This window comes from Alligator sinensis, unplaced genomic scaffold, assembly GCF_000455745.1.
Source record: "Alligator sinensis unplaced genomic scaffold, ASM45574v1 scaffold200_1, whole genome shotgun sequence".
NCBI lineage: Eukaryota > Metazoa > Chordata > Crocodylia > Alligatoridae > Alligator > Alligator sinensis.
The window spans coordinates 551,548-568,116 of NW_005842453.1; the positions used below are offsets into that span (position 1 = coordinate 551,548).

The 16,569-nt window shown below is 39.3% G+C and overlaps 1 protein-coding gene across 1 annotated transcript in view; it reads right to left on the minus strand.

Annotated features, from left to right (window-relative positions):
• The window catches only part of WDR35 (WD repeat domain 35), a 70,384-nt gene that overhangs the window by 45,302 nt on the left and 8,513 nt on the right, over window positions 1-16,569 (minus strand). The window contains exons 8-12 of the mRNA XM_025212297.1: window positions 12,643-12,808; window positions 11,622-11,767; window positions 7,812-7,937; window positions 3,170-3,355; window positions 224-284 (exon numbers count right to left, since the gene is read on the minus strand). Coding sequence (XP_025068082.1) covers window positions 224-284; window positions 3,170-3,355; window positions 7,812-7,937; window positions 11,622-11,767; window positions 12,643-12,808 — 685 coding nt within the window. The remainder of the gene's footprint in view (window positions 1-223; window positions 285-3,169; window positions 3,356-7,811; window positions 7,938-11,621; window positions 11,768-12,642; window positions 12,809-16,569) is intronic.

Genomic DNA, 16,569 nt, shown 5'->3' on the forward strand with positions numbered 1-16,569 from the left:
TACTGATTATATTCCCATTATAGTTTTAAAAAAATCTAAGGGAGATTTAGTAGCCAACACAATAGAGAATCATACTAGATACTACAGAGAGGGCAGAGTGTATGGGCTTGCAAAAACAAGCGTTTTGCCTTAATGACCAATAGTTTTATATGGTAATTTAAATCACAATTTGTATAAGGAGTAGGAAAACCAAAAACTGAATATTGTTAGCAGTGTTGCTTACCAATGTCAATATATTTTGGATCCAAGGGAGTACCAATAGAATTGCACAGAACCAGCACATACTGTTTAGAAATAAAAGCAAGTATCAATATTACTATGTGTGTATTTTAGTACATCAATATTTTCTATTTGAGCTGAAGTACCAAAGCAAAAGTACAAATAAAGCAATATAAAAATGAGAGCTATGTCACTACACTTACCTCCTACCTCTGTATGTGACAAAGTATTAAACAGGAAAAAGACCAACTGGATTAAACTAAAAGACTAAATTGACTAGACCAAAGCTGACATTAAAGAAAAGGAAGCTCCCGAGGTCCAGGGCCAACAGGTTGGTAAGAAACCTAGTCTCCTGAAGTTTCTTGGTAGGCTGCGATTCCTTATCAGCATCCTTTCCCTAGATCTCTTTCGATAACTTTAGCCTTTGTATCAGCAGTAGGCCAACAGGTGTCCAATAATTTGTAGCCCAATACTTCTCTTCCTGATGGAAGGAAGTACTCTTTTTCTGTCTATACTCACTTCCCTTCAACACCATACGGTGTGGTGTGACTGCTCCAAAACTGAACAGTCTTATCATTATTACTTTACAGCAAGTGCTGCTAGATGAAAGCTATGAACAGTAACAGCAGTAACTGATCAGGCTGCCAGGAGATTCAGGAAGATGTAAATCATAAGCAAAACCCACCCGCCTTCAGGAAAAGGCTTCCTACTGGTGACTGGTGTTTATGGTTTCACGCCCTGGAACCAGTAGCAGCCTTATGGGAGGGCAAACCAGGCAACTGCCTGGGACCCCACACTTTATAAAAATAAAAATTAATTACACTGAATATTTGTATTATCGATATTGTATTAAGATACTTTCATTGCAATTTAATGGACAGGGCAAGGTGAATTTGAAATTGAAAATGTCCAACTTGCTTATTAGGACATCGGAATTAAGCCTCTAAGGGGCCCCAAGTGACTCTCTTGCCCAGGGCCCCAACAACCCTAAGCCCACCACTGCTGAAACCAAAACATTTATATCAAATAGTTTTACCATAAATGAATGGGGAAATGGGTATCTCTTCAGTCAGATACGTGAAAACTGATAACGCGTTCTGTAGGAGCTGTGTTCAGAAGTAGGGTTTCTATTCCCAAGATCATTTTTGGTCACCAGAATACAGAAAAGATTTCTTCAGCTCATTAATGTACTGATTGATTCTAACTGCATTAGGAGATTATGGAAAAAACTCTATAGCCTGCCCCTTGAAAATGTTGTACAGATAGATTGATATTCATAAATTAAGGAAAGCAGAAATATAACGGGTTTAAATTGCCTGTAAGCTATGCAAAGCCTGTCTTTCAGAAGAAAAGACTTGATCACACAAAGGGAGAGTGATCATGTTAGAGTGAGTCACCTGTTGAAAACTCTCAATTTTCTCAGCTGAACCATGATTTACCTTTGCCGATTTATCAACATTTTTCTTGGTGTTCCCTAATTTCACTTTCAAAAAAGATGCCTTTGATAATGAGAGAGACCACACCTGATTTTTTTTTCCCCAAGCAGTTTAGTTTGTAACATACTTCAACCCTTTGCTGGAACATTATCCCTAGATTTGTTCTTCATTCGGTTTCTCTTCCACATCCGTTGTACTGTACTCTTAGGGTTCTACATCACTAAAGCAGAGATGTTGGAGTCTGATGGAATGAATTTCCAGGATACAGATTTGAGTGGGCAGAAAAGACAGAAAGGTGCTGGCTGGAATTGGAACCATATTTAATGGCACAGCACATTGTCTGACTAAAGTAGTAGGCCTGAGAAATAGAAGAAGTGAAGCCACACCATGAGTTTTAAAAACATAACCTTCTCATTTTTCCTTGTGACACTTCCTAAACAGCTGTTGCTAGAAGCTCTTCTGCTTCAGTCTCCACCTCATAGTCTGTCATTAAATTCACCTCCTTAGATTACGATTCTAGCAAACTGAATTTACTGAAAAAACAAGATTCCTCAGAAAGCAATTTCTAGTGAACCAATACTAGAAAGAAAAAAAGCTTGTTCACTTTTGCCACTGAAGACTGACCAGCCCTTGGTGCAAAAGCAACACTCTAGACACAGACATATCTATAAGTGGGGAAGAAACTGGACGAAGATAAATCACATTTGACATTCTAATTTTTACTGACTAGGAAAAAAAATCAAGTTTCTTCACCTCTCAATAGAGCAACTACACAGATTTTAAAAGTTCAGTCCAGGAAAATTTCAGTTAATTATAATTATACTTCCACTTAGTTGAATATTTCTAACCATTTCACATAAAGCCACATCTTCACCACACAGCACAACACACCACCACCGTACAATCAGTTGACACACTAAAATTATTCTTTTACCGTTGCACCAACTGACTCCATCTCATGCTCCTCCTTTGTAAGCAACATAAAAATGATATAAAAAAACTGAATTAATTCAGAAATGAAAATGGTGACAAATAATATAAATCTGGTACCTCCATCTTACCTTAGATATTTCTACAGAGCAATTGTTTATAAAGGTCATGACAAGAAAGAGCATGCAGTACAATCACAATTTATTTTTTATAATTTCATTTTCTACTCTTCTTTCTGTTTTAATATTTAATTAATATTTTTAATATTTTGTCTACTGATTATGTAGCAAAAGACAAGAGGACTCTTTCTTATACAGCCATTAGTTGTGTTTGTAAGGAGAAACAAAATACAGTTTGGTAATTAACTGCTTCTCTGTCATTTGTTTCATTTTCTTCTGTGTTCCAAGTAGTGTGGATATTAAGTGAATGGTAATATTAATAGTGATGGAGGGCACATCATTCAGAAAATGGGACCTATTGCCAGTCTTTTTCTTCTAGGTTAGGCCACATCTTGAATTTTAAAAGGGATGTTTTCAGCAATAAATTCAGAGTAAAATTAAGTGAGAGTAAAATAAAGACTTTACCTGAGGTTGGCTTTCATCAGCTTTAGTTGCCAAAATGCAGAAGTCTCCACAAGTAGTTATGGAAATCAGACTCTTGACATATTTCACGTATTTCTCATTGTTTTTTGTATCCCAAAAAACCACACAATACTCTGGACGATCAGGTCGAGTATATGCATAAACTACTGTATTGGAGCAGTAACCCCACTGCCAAGACAGATAATAGCGTTAAATTCTATCAGAAACTACTCCGCTCTATTTAACATTGTGAATCATTGGCAATATCATTATTGTTATCATCATGAGTGATAATGTGACTGAGTAAAACATTACAGAAATTATAAAAATGAATGTTATGCTCATGGGGATCTGGTTTTTGGTAGAAATGGTTAACAGATTAGAAAATCACTATGACCCAAGTCACTGAGAAAATCCTTCTAAGCAGCGCAAAATCTCTGAAAGGGTAGCCATAATGCAACATTTCTATACTTAGTGAAATAATTCTTGATAACAGTAAAATAATCTTGATATGATGGTAGAAACTTCCACTACATTCCTGTAAGACCTCCCATAGTACTGCTTTTAGTACAGATCAACTGCTTGTCACAACAGTTCACAGTCTTGCTGGTAATACTTAAGAGGAAAGATACGGGAACTGGGAGGTTTAGACTGGTAGTGATGTACAAAGCCTTTCATCTCTAGGTCACGCAACCCAGGTCAATAACGACTCTCAATCATTACCATCTGACTGCGTTTCAGTGACTCATCTGAACAGCCAGTTCCCACTAGGCACTTGGTGATTTAAATCAGAAGGAAACACCAAAGTGATGAAAAGCAATATCATCTGTTCTATATTAAAGGAAATGATATAGCTTTGAACCTAGAAATCTTTACCACTACAATTTAATATATTAGCAACAGACTATATTTGCCATGAGTAGATCAGAAAATCATCATAACCAAATGAGCAAATATTGACGTCTTTATGCAAGTATACCTTTTGCATAAAGACTTTGAAACTTGCAAGAGGCAGAAACACAACTTACAGACAAAGTTTCTAAAATTCAGGCTTCAAAAAAATCCCTTCTTCATTTGAAGTCTCTTGAGCCTTGCCAAGTCTGGAAATCCACATATTCTGCGATGTTACTTGAAAATGTTTTTTTTCAGTCTCACACAGATACCAATGGTAGTTCCAAGAAAAAGTAGCAGGCATATAGCCCAATCTTTACAAAACTCTCACAGTAAACATTACATAACACTTCCCGTTAGGTTGTTTAGAATTATTTTCTATCTTTTCCAAAATGAATTTCCAGAGCCTCATCCAGTAAATTTGCAACAAACAATTAGGGGTCTTTTTCTAGCACAGATTTTTGTTTTACTCACACTTTGCTTTCTACAACAAAGTAAAACAATGTCTTTATTTACCATTGCAGTATGTTTTCTGAGACCTTTTGTTATGCTATTTTATTCATTTAGCTTTATTTTTATTTCAATAGCAATTAACAAAACACTAAAAAGTTCATATGAACTAGCCATCTCAAATTTATTATTTCAATCATCCTCAGATTGTTAATGTTACTTTTAAGACTGGACAGTAAGGAATATTTAGATCACTTTTTTTTTTCTGTATGCTGAAAGCATGCATTTACCATCATACGACATAACAAATAAGGAGTGCTGAACTAACTTCCAAACCAGAAGCCTATTTTTAAGACTTATACCCTGCACTATCCAGAAGGCTCTAGTACCACTTCAGTTTTGCATCACCTTATAAAAGATGATGAAGTAATACAGGAAGTCATATACAACAGAGTACAAAAAGTGTATATGTACTCTTTTAATTGTATGAAAATCCAAATGTCAGTATACTATTTAAGTATCTCATTCTCAACTATGTGCTGCTTGATTTTACACAGTAAACCAAATGTAATGTAACTGCACCAAGGCAAATCTTTACACATCATCCAAAACACTCACAAAAGAGATTTATCCTATTTGCCACAAGTGCTAGAAGCTGACTCAGACTTCAAAGTTTAGGACATTTGAAACATGCCAGAGTTTTAATCTATATAGAAGCTACTAGGTATAGCTAAGACTGACTCCACACTACAATTTTATCTGTGATTTTATAACCAGTTCCAGGTAAAAGTTCAGATTGTGTTCAAGTAACAGCATTTTTACCATTAAACTATATTTAAACATGCTCAACAATTTTTAATCAATTATTCTGAGAAAATGTATGAAGATCTCTCACTCTGTCTCAGTAGAAATGAGAGTACCAAAGGAAACACATCAGAAACATGTAGAATGATGTTCTCTGGAATGCCCTACTGCAGAGGGAGATGGGAGGCAGGAAAATGATAGATTCATAGATGTCTGGGTTGGAAGGGACCTTAACAGATCATCAAGTCCGACCCCCTGCCCTGGGCAGGAAAGAGCTCTGGAGTCAGACGACCCCGGCCATGTGCATGTCTAGCCCCCTCCAGGGTAGGGGAGAGCACCACCTCCCTTGGAAGCCCATTCCAGATTCTGGCAATCCTTTCCATAAAGAAGTTTCTCCTAATATCTAACCTAAATCTGCTCTCTGTCAGTTTGTGGCCATTGTTCCTAGTTACTCCAAGAGATACCCTGGTAGACAGAGCATCTCCTGTTCCTTGCTGCCCCATCTCCTCCTGCCTCCCTCACCCCCCCCACCCCCCAATGAATTTGTAGGCAGCCACATGAGCACCTTGTGTAATTAAACTGGGTGTACAAAGACAGATGCCCTGTCTAGATTTAAAAAAAACAAACCCCCAAAATAAAAAAACCCCAGCATTCAAGAAAGACTAGCCTGGGTTACCTAAGGTCTGACAAGGGGAAATACTCTTAATTGTTATAGTTACCAATAAGAGTTTTACCACATGGCAGAGAGACACAAACCATTGTTTGAATAAGCCAGCCCAGTAACTGGTCACAAGCTTTCAAAATTATAACAGAAAAACAGAGAACATCAGTTTAAGACAGAGTTAAAACTGTGCCGATATGAACATTAAGGACGACTTTCACGTACCAGTTTGCATCTTTCTCTGCTAATTCAGGTTGTCTTTCTGCAAACTAACAGAGGCAGCACTATGCTGGCATAGACCCATAATTCATTCTGTGAAGCTTCAAAAGCAGTACCAAGGGTGGAAATGGTAGTGTAAATAAGGCTCAGGTGACTATCAGAGTTTCAATTAGCCCTGTCAGAGGCTAATTATCTAGCAATGAAACACTGGATGACTGCCTAACCAACAGTTTCCACCGCTGACCCAGCAAGTGGAAAACCACATGTCCAATATTTCAGTGTAAATAGAGGTTAAACATTAAAAAAACCAAAAAAACAGAAGCTTGGATTTTTCATAAAGTGACGGCTTAAGCTTCAACTCCCTTTGGAAATTTCCTGCCTCCCATTAGCAAGCACTGACTGAAGTATCAATTACAACATCAGTAGATTCTAGATTAGTGGACAGGAAAAAATTAACTTGTATAGAAACCAAATTACTGCATTTTAAGACATTTACATAATGACTAGGGGGAGAATTCTTTTTCAACTAGGGGATGACTAAATGTAGCTTGCGACCAACTGAGTAACCCAATTAAAGCAGAGAAGATTCTGCTACTTTCTCCAGGTGGGTAAATCTTTACACACATTATCATATGGTGCAAATGCACCATAAAAGGAATACAGGCACATCTGCACATCTCCAGAGGTGATCTTCTTTCTATAATACAGGCATTTACACAACCACGATAGGTAACAGAATCACTCCTACGTTTTGGTCAGGTAATTCAGAGTTAGTCACTACGTAGAACAGAAATCTGCCCTTAGTTCGGTCAGCACTTTTTTGTAATAAACTGGGTTTTAATCAGAAAATAATGATTTTCTGACATCATAACTTTTAGTGGAAACATGACAGATTTGACAAGAACTGTTTCTCAAATTTCTGGTGAGAGAAGGAAACAGTGCCATCTTACCAGAATAGTTTAGTTATTAGGACCTGCTGCAGGTGAGTAACAACCAGAAAGCTTTAGGCTATTCTGGAAGTGGTGGGGGTCTCAATCTCTCCAGCTGAGGCTGTTATTTTGTATAGTGGCCAGAAAGAGAGCTGCTGTAGCTTAGTATGTAGGTCATGCAGGGAGGTGGCTGCCCCAGGTTCAAATCCCTGCTCCAATAAATATTTAATCATTTACACCAGGTGGAATAGCTTCAACAAGAATGAAAGATCCAGTGCAGTACTTTTGGTACTTAGGCAGGACGTAAGAGACCTTAATTCTCACAGGACAGAAGAATAACTTCCTTCCTGGATCCTGTAATGGTTAGGAAAAAGTGCTAGTAGAAACAATAACATCATTTTTGGAATTTTCTTCTTCCATTTCATATCTGCTCAATTTAGAAAGCAAACCTTTTCAGGCAGTACATCAAATTCAATCTAATACCTAAAAATTAAGCTGTGTCTTTTTGCTTCCAACAAAAATCAAATAAATCAACACTCAACTGTTTTATTAGTGATACACAGAAGAGACCTCAGCTAGCTCTATTAGGCACAACTGTAATAAAAATTATTTTACACCATTTTTACAGTACTATTTTTCAGCTAATAACCATATTTACTTCCAGTGACTCAAGTACTACATCACTACCTACCTTGTAATCTGGCCGAATGTTTGCAAAATATATGTAAGAATCAACAGCTAATCCAATCTTCAATCCGCCTCCTTCCCAGGACAGGGCTGACATCAGTTTGCCAGGAACCTTCAGTGTACGCAAATGCTAAAATATAGATGTATATTTTAATATATATTATCCAGTAACAAGAACTAAAAAATCATGACGGACAAATTCTTAGACAGATGGAATTAAATACCATTGAAGTTACTCCACCAGAATAATAATGAACACAGAATTTAGCTCTCGTGCTCTTCAACAAACTAAAAATTAATTTAATTTATCATAGTGTTCTTTTGCCTTAACTGAACTGTCTTGTTTGATCAGAGAGAAACTACACAATTTACAATGGATGACTTGTACATAACTCAAATTCACAAAAATATACAGGAAAAATGAATGAAAGCACAAATGTCTTTTCCTTCAATCCTTACATACCTATTATTTAAACCACCTTTTAAATAAAATTAAACTTCCCATTAGTAGCAACAGTAACCTTTGATATTTCTCAAGAGTTAGGATTAGCCTAATACTCCATTATCATAGTAGAACAGGTAATTAAGATCCTTTTGAACACAACTGCTAGAACAAACATGCCCACAGCATAGCATGGCTGTATTTTTAGAATACATCCATCCTATGCCATGGGCATATGTAAAATCAGTTTTGGAAATAAGCTGATCATGCATACACCAAGAGCAAGCTCCACTGACATAACAAATAAATCCTTCCTGAACCTATTCTCTTCCTCCTCCCTTCCACTATTCCCACTACACACGCCTAAAAAAAAAAAAAATGTTCAGTTATGGCTTAACTAATACAGGGAACAACTATATCATTCAGATGACAACAGATGGCAAAATACTTCCCACTTTGCAGCAGTGTATGAAGTTTACAATCAGTGAACTATGATTTCTGGAAATTCATAAAATGCCATTTTTCATATCTATATATTTTTCTAGAGACTATGACTGCAATCCTGTAGGCACATATGCAGGTAAAAAGCCTTAGATATTCAAATAGTTCTGTGGAATTACTCATATGTATCAAACTACTCCTGAGACTAAGTTTTAAACGATCAGGGCCTTAAGTTTTCTTTGATCATGAAAAGAGGACTTCTTTCTTAATAGAATGCCAGTTGGTCTAATAAAAGATATCAGATTCACCCAAGGAACCTTGTCTGCCTATGTCCTTAGACCAACACAGCTACAACCTACACCCCAGTGAATTCTATTTTCATTTAAATGTCATGTCTCAGCCTAGCTTCATTATGAGACAATAACTTTGTGTCTTAGTTAAATGGAGGTGTATATTTTATTATTTTACATGACTCCGTATCTTATTAAGAGAATAGCGAAATGATTAGTTGGACTACACTGGAGCCAGGCAGAAAAACAGAGCAAGGTGACACCTTCATTTCTAATGGTGTGAATTTCTATGAAGTATCTACCACCAGAAAAATGGCCCGAGAGCTGGAGCAGACATGTGTTCCAGCCCCCTGGCTGGAGAGTCTCACAGATGAGCTCCTGCTTGGTTCACCCCTACCCTTAACGGTACCCACTAATTGGCAGCCTGCCCTCTGCCCTGCCTGTGAAGGAGCAAGATGTCAGCAGGCAGTTGACAGCTGCTGGAAAGCAGCAGCTGCCACAGACACCCCCAGGAGGGTTCTCACAGCAGGAAAATGCCCTGCCTCCTTCCCCCAATTTCACTGATCAGCTGGCTGGCAAGACAGTGGAGGCTTCTCCTCCTGTAGGAACTCTCCTGGTTCCTGCCACACTCCATGCTCCCCTCCAGGTCTACCAAGAGGGGTTTCAGGGGCAAGGAGGGGAGGGCATTCTTCCACAGGGAAAAGCTCCCAGAGCCTTACTGCACTTCAGCTCCCTCTGGACCCCTTAACTCCTCCAGGTTGACCCAGAAGAGTGCGGAGGAACCATTTTCCCTGGAGGCAACCCTCCTGAGGCTCTGGGATGGGTCCCACCACAGGAGAATGGCCCCCAGTCATGGGACGAGTTCTATGGCAGGGTCACCAGCGGCGCTTCTTCCTGGACAAGGGAGGGATGGAGAGAAAGCCTCCTCAACATCTGAGAGAAGCACGCAGCCATTCAAGTCAGCATAGGAGGGGGGAGATCTTCCTTGTAGCAATCAATCTAACTTTCTTGGGAAAAAGCCACTTCTCTGCAAGAAATCCCATGAACAGCTCTATCCTCTCTTTTTGTGCTGGGAGAAAGGTTTTCTCCTGGTATGCATGTAACACCTTAGAGACTAACTGGTTCAGAAGGCCACAAGCTTTCATAGCCAATAACCTTTCAGCATGTTTACCAAGATGCTGAATTAGGCTGTTGCCTAAGAAAACTTGTGCCTTTCTGAACCAAGCAGTCTCTAAGCCAGTGGTTCTCAATTTTTTTAGATTCAGGAAACTGCTCCATAACTTTTCTGAATTTGGCAGCACCCCAGTTAAGAACAACCATTGCACTGTTTCAGCTTTACCATTCTCAACCAAGACACTGCACCACCGATATGTTTCCTGTGTTTCTTCACTGCTCCCAAGTGAAACTACCCCAAAACAAAGGCACGCAGGAAGGAGTATGAGGGGATTAGACCAAGAAGGGCTGCAGCAGGTGTTTCTGCCAGCACTAGGTTTATCAGATGAGAAACCCATGCACCTACCGCAGCTGCCTTCTGATCTGGTACTGCATGAGATGCAAGGGAAGCACCCTGAAGATACCCCTAGTTGAGAACCGCTGCTCAACGTGTATTAATTGTTTACCCTCTGCCACTGAAGAGTAGCTAATGAGGCATCTATGCGCATGATTAATTTTGGACTTAAGTGATACACAACAAAGAAGCCATCATCTGAAAATCTCAGTCAATATCTGTGGGTATCAGAATTAGTATAATGCCATTCCCCTTAGATCTCAAAATTAAGTTTACTTGTGAATATTTCTACACATTGGATGCAGAACCTGGAATGCTTGGGGCAGTCACTTACACTATAATACTAGTTGGCAGTGCATTAGTTAAATTGTGTCCAAGATTCTGACAATAAATACTGAAGGCTACAGAATTTCCCCATAAATCAGGATCTTGGTTTTTTCAGAACAAAATGTGCAACTCAATATTCTTTCCTTACTGGAACTGCTGGGGCTGGCCTGATACCACTTCCTTCTTAGGAACCAAGACTTCCTCATACACTCACTATTGTTTTACATAATGTTGTGCATAGCCAATAATCACATCGGCTAATTTATTTATTTCTAATACTAGCTAACTGCCCATCAAGAATGATGGGGGCTGGGATGGAGTGCCACCACCTAACGCCCCATGCTGCTGCTGTTCTGCCTCTTACAGGGAGCGGGGTGGGGGAGCTAAGGCAGCACAGATTCTGCTAGCATAGGAACACTGGCCTGATGCTCTAGCTGCAACAGCCTATAAACCAAATGAGGTCAAGTGTAAAAGACTTTCATAAAACAGTGTCTCCTAGAGATGTGTGAGGATAAAAAAGGATTTACAATGCATCTTTGAACAGTTTATGGGAAAAAAAATGGGCAGGTGTCATTTCCCAAGCTTTAATGAATTTCACCCATACAATGTATGCTGGACAGTGAACCTCCCAAAGCACAATACTGTGCAATCAATAAAAATATAAATATATTCTTCTAAATATATATAACTCATACATCCAAAGTACAGAACACTATGGATATTCTAATCATAATTACAGCAATCACTAGACAAGTAAAATAAATATCTTAATTTGAGCTTTTTAGACAAGTTGCAACGCATTTTTACCTCACCAAATGGAGTGTAGAACTGAACAATATTGACATCTTTCTCTTGGGTAGTTGTTTTTTGGGAGCCTGCCACAGCCAACACACTTCCACAATGATTCCACTGGATACAAACCACATTCATACCAGCATCAATCAAAACAGGGTCTATTTTTTAGAAATAAGAAGTCGAGTATTAGCAATATTGGGCCAGGAATGGCTCAACGATCAGTTCCCAAGACTTTAGCAAAAACAGCATTACTTCACGTTTTAAATACACCTAATTCTACGTCATTTCAGATGTTATCAGAGGTGCTGAAATAAAGTTGTTTCTGCACACCAGGCAACTTACACACAAGCACGATGCTCCATTCCATCCCCCTCTATTTAAGGGACTCCCAGTCAAACATGTCCCTCCATAACAAGGCCTTCTATACCTCCCATTCCTCTTAATTGCCATATACATAGGTTGCACATGCCCCATATCTCCCTTTCCCATACTTTTTTTCCCATTCTTCCCCCACGCAAGAAGCTCTGTTTCCTATTCTGTCATTCCCCCACCGTTCCTCTCCCTCACTATGGCAGGAGCTCTGTGTGATGCCCCATTTCCTTCTGCCAGTTGTCAGGGGTGATGTGAACATCCCACCTCCTCTCCATACCACGGTCCTTCATTCTGCCCCAGTCCAAAAGGGCTCTTTAACTGCTATCTTTCCTCCCAATCCTCTCTCCCCCATACAATTCTTACTAATTTTATTTCTGTCCATGGCTATAAATCATTTCTTTGATCTACAGACCCTCACTAAAATGTCTGATAGAAAAGGGGCTGTTAAAGGTGCTGGGGCTCTCCATGTCCTCTATTGCCCTTTTCAATTCCCAGGTTTTGCCAAAATCACTTGGATCCCACCCATTCTAAGAAACTCTCTCTGAAATTCTGGAATTGACTGATTGCAGCAGCCAAAAGTAAACACGTTACAAACATAGAAATACCTTTCAGCTGAGTGTTAGACCTTGCCTGCATCAGATAAAAAGTAAGGTGTACTCACTTTGGTCATTCTCATGTCTCATTATCTGGCACCTTCCATTGTCAAAACAAATAGCAAGGCAAGGACAATCCGGCTCAATGTACCCTTCTGCACCATGGTACCAATGTATTCCAGCAATACTAAATGCTCCAGTTACATTCACCAAGCAATTCATTTTCATTTTCATCTAGACAAAAAAAAAAAAAAAAAAAAATTAATTGTTATCTATCATATATTTAATCAAAATGGTTCTATTTGCAATGCACATTTATACCATAATCTTACAAAAGATTAGAGTTGTGTAGGAAATGTTTTTCCTACCCAAATGATTTTTCTTCCACCCAAGAAAAAAAATTATGAGATTTGAAAAAATGTCACCATCAAAATAGACAGTCAAAATTTTGAAAATTTTCACAAAGTATTATGCCAATAAAATTAAGTTCAGGTCAATCAAAACATTTTGTTTTGACAGATTTTTTTAAAGATATATGCATTTACTCTGAATTAGCTCAATTACTAAAAAAAGGCATTTAAAAATGTTAAAAGCATTTAAATCTAATGTTATAATGATAGGTTTTTTGGTTTGAGGTTTTTTTTTTTTTTAACTAGCTCTTGTTTACCAACAATTTCAGGACATAAATTAAGGGAATATAATTTCCTGTCTACAAATCTTTTTAAACTAATCTTAAAATGGCCTCTTCTCTTAATTGATACATTCTATTAATTTAGACAATTCTCTGTCCATCTAGGGAGCCAATTTAAAAGATTTTACTTTACATTGTCATTGCCCAAATATGTAATACTACACATCACAGTTATTCCTGTATTCCAAATAACTGGAACTTCAACATAAATGACAAAATACACATTTATTACTGTAGAGGAAAGCACAAACTCATTGTAGCTACTTGACACGGAACAGCATACCCCCAGAATCCTCTGGATGAACCCCAAACTGGCTCAAATAGCTGGTGTGCAGTTTTGCACTTAGACCTGGAGATTCAGCAGAAGAAACAATAGATAGTAAAAAAAAAAAAAAAAAAGTCCAGTCAGGAAGCCCCAGTAAAAGGAAAAACAACAAGAAGCCAACCAACTGTGGGAAATAAAGAGCATACAAGTTGTGTTGTCTAAACCAATGCAGAGTCGCAACTGCAGCTGTATTTTTTAAATATTGCTTAGAAAGATGAAACTCCTTAGAAAAATAAGATAGGGTAGTAATAATGCCTAGCAACTGCCTAGAAATAGTGATGTTGCACCAAGTCATAAAAGAAATAGCAAAAGACAACAGTTTGCCTCTGCTTGGACTGCATCCCTAGAAACAACACATGACTAACACGACATAGTGACCTGGGATTCTCGCCCCAGCATGGCCTGCTGATCCAGGACTCTCATTGCATCCACCCAAAATTATTGCTGCATAGTGAGATCCACTTTAATGCATATAGCATTGCTGCTTTAGCTCTGTATGTAGCCAATAAAGCTTTGCTTGATCTTTTACATCAGACAGGTGTGTCATGGTGCAGTCCATATAACCTCCCTGGCCCACTCAAATACTTGCGGGACATAAAATTCTACACCAACCATTAGAAATAGAAAATAATATTAAAGCCATTTATCTTTATTCAAGGACCTGCTACAGAGATTTTCTTTTAGGCACCTAAGATCTTTAATTCACGGTCTCCCTGCCAAATAATGTGATAGGAAACTGTTGCTTTATGCCAGGAGTGTCAAACATTCACCCCATGGACCAGATCCAGTCTGTGGAGCCCTATGAGCCAGCCTGTGGGTCTTGGACTGACCCTGTACATCAAGGCAGTCTGGCATATGGACTGAACCCAGCAACATGGACACCGCAAGTAGCACAGGGGGTCAGTCCAGGGCATGAGCTGCATGCAGCACCCATACCAGACCAGCCCTGTAGGGTCTCCAAGAGCAGTCCAGTAGGACTGCTCTTGGAGCAAAGCAGTGAGCACCCCAAGCACAGTGACCCCCAAAAGCAGGACCAGAATGTGCTGCGTGCAACATGCAGGGCTGAACCACCCTACACACTACAAACAGCACCCACCAGGTCATAATTGGGCAGGATGAGTTTGATCCCCCACTTACCCAATATTACTGCACAACATATATTGTATGGGTGAAATTCATGTCATTTACCTAACATGCACATAAGCAATTTTCAATTGTTTTTTACATAATGAACTGCAAACCAAAGAATGCACTGATGCTATATTCACTTAGCTGTCCAGAATGATAAAACAGGTACTATAGGCATTTGTACACATACCTTTTCAAGATCCAGCAGGTCAAAGCAGACTCAATTAATCAAGTCTGCTCCACACGCAAGCTGATACACACTGCGCCACATTGCGTACAGTTGTATAAGTGGCAAAATTAGCGTCAGCACGCAGAAAATGGTGGTGGTGCGCTTTTAAACTAAAACACCTTTAAGATGCTACTGCCATTTTATACAACTGCATGCACCGCAGCACTGGGCGCTTTTAAAAGTGCCTGGCACTGCACCACAAGCATATGTACAAATGCCCTATATGCCTAAGGGCAGACAAGGTTCCGTGGGTGAATTTGATATCTTTTATTAGACCAACCCAAATGGTTGGAGAATAGTTATTAAGCAAGCTTTCGGGTTCAAAAACCCTTCGTTAACCCTGGATGGAAGAGCACACAGCAACTGCTGAAACTTCCTTGGCCTGATGAAGGGTTTTTGAACCCGAAAGCTTGCTTAATAACTATTCTCCAACCATTTGGGTTGGTCTAATAAAAGATATCAAATTCACCCACGGAACCTTGTCTGCCCTTAGGCATATAGGGCATTTGTACATATGCTTGTGGTGCAGTGCCAGGCACTTTTAAAAGCGCCCAGTGCTGCGGTGCATGCAGTTGTATAAAATGGCAGTAGCATCTTAAAGGTGTTTTAGTTTAAAAGCGCACCACCACCATTTTCTGCGTGCTGACGCTAATTTTGCCACTTATACAACTGTACGCAATGTGGCGCAGTGTGTATCAGCTTGCGTGTGGAGCAGACTTGATTAATTGAGTCTGCTTTGACCTGCTGGATCTTGAAAAGGTATGTGTACAAATGCCTATAGTACCTGTTTTATCATTCTGGACAGCTAAGTGAATATAGCATCAGTGCATTCTTTGGTTTGCAGTTCATTATGTAAAAAACAATTGAAAATTGCTTATGTGCATGTTAGGTAAATGACATGAATTTCACCCATACAATATATGTTGTGCAGTAATATTGGGTAAGTGGGGGATCAAACTCATCCTGCCCAATTATGACCTGGTGGGTGCTGTTTGTAGTGTGTAGGGTGGTTCAGCCCTGCATGTTGCACGCAGCACATTCTGGTCCTGCTTTTGGGGGTCACTGTGCTTGGGGTGCTCACTGCTTTGCTCCAAGAGCAGTCCTACTGGACTGCTCTTGGAGACCCTACAGGGCTGGTCTGGTATGGGTGCTGCATGCAGCTCATGCCCTGGACTGACCCCCTGTGCTACTTGCGGTGTCCATGTTGCTGGGTTCAGTCCATATGCCAGAATAGGCATTTGTACACATACCTTTTCAAGATCCAGCAGGTCAAAGCAGACTCAATTAATCAAGTCTGCTCCACACGCAAGCTGATACACACTGCGCCACATTGCGTACAGTTGTATAAGTGGCAAAATTAGCGTCAGCACGCAGAAAATGGTGGTGGTGCGCTTTTAAACTAAAACACCTTTAAGATGCTACTGCCATTTTATACAACTGCATGCACCGCAGCACTGGGCGCTTTTAAAAGTGCCTGGCACTGCACCACAAGCATATGTACAAATGCCCTATATGCCTAAGGGCAGACAAGGTTCCGTGGGTGAATTTGATATCTTTTATTAGACCAACCCAAATGGTTGGAGAATAGTTATTAAGCAAGCTTTCGGGTTCAAAAACCCTTC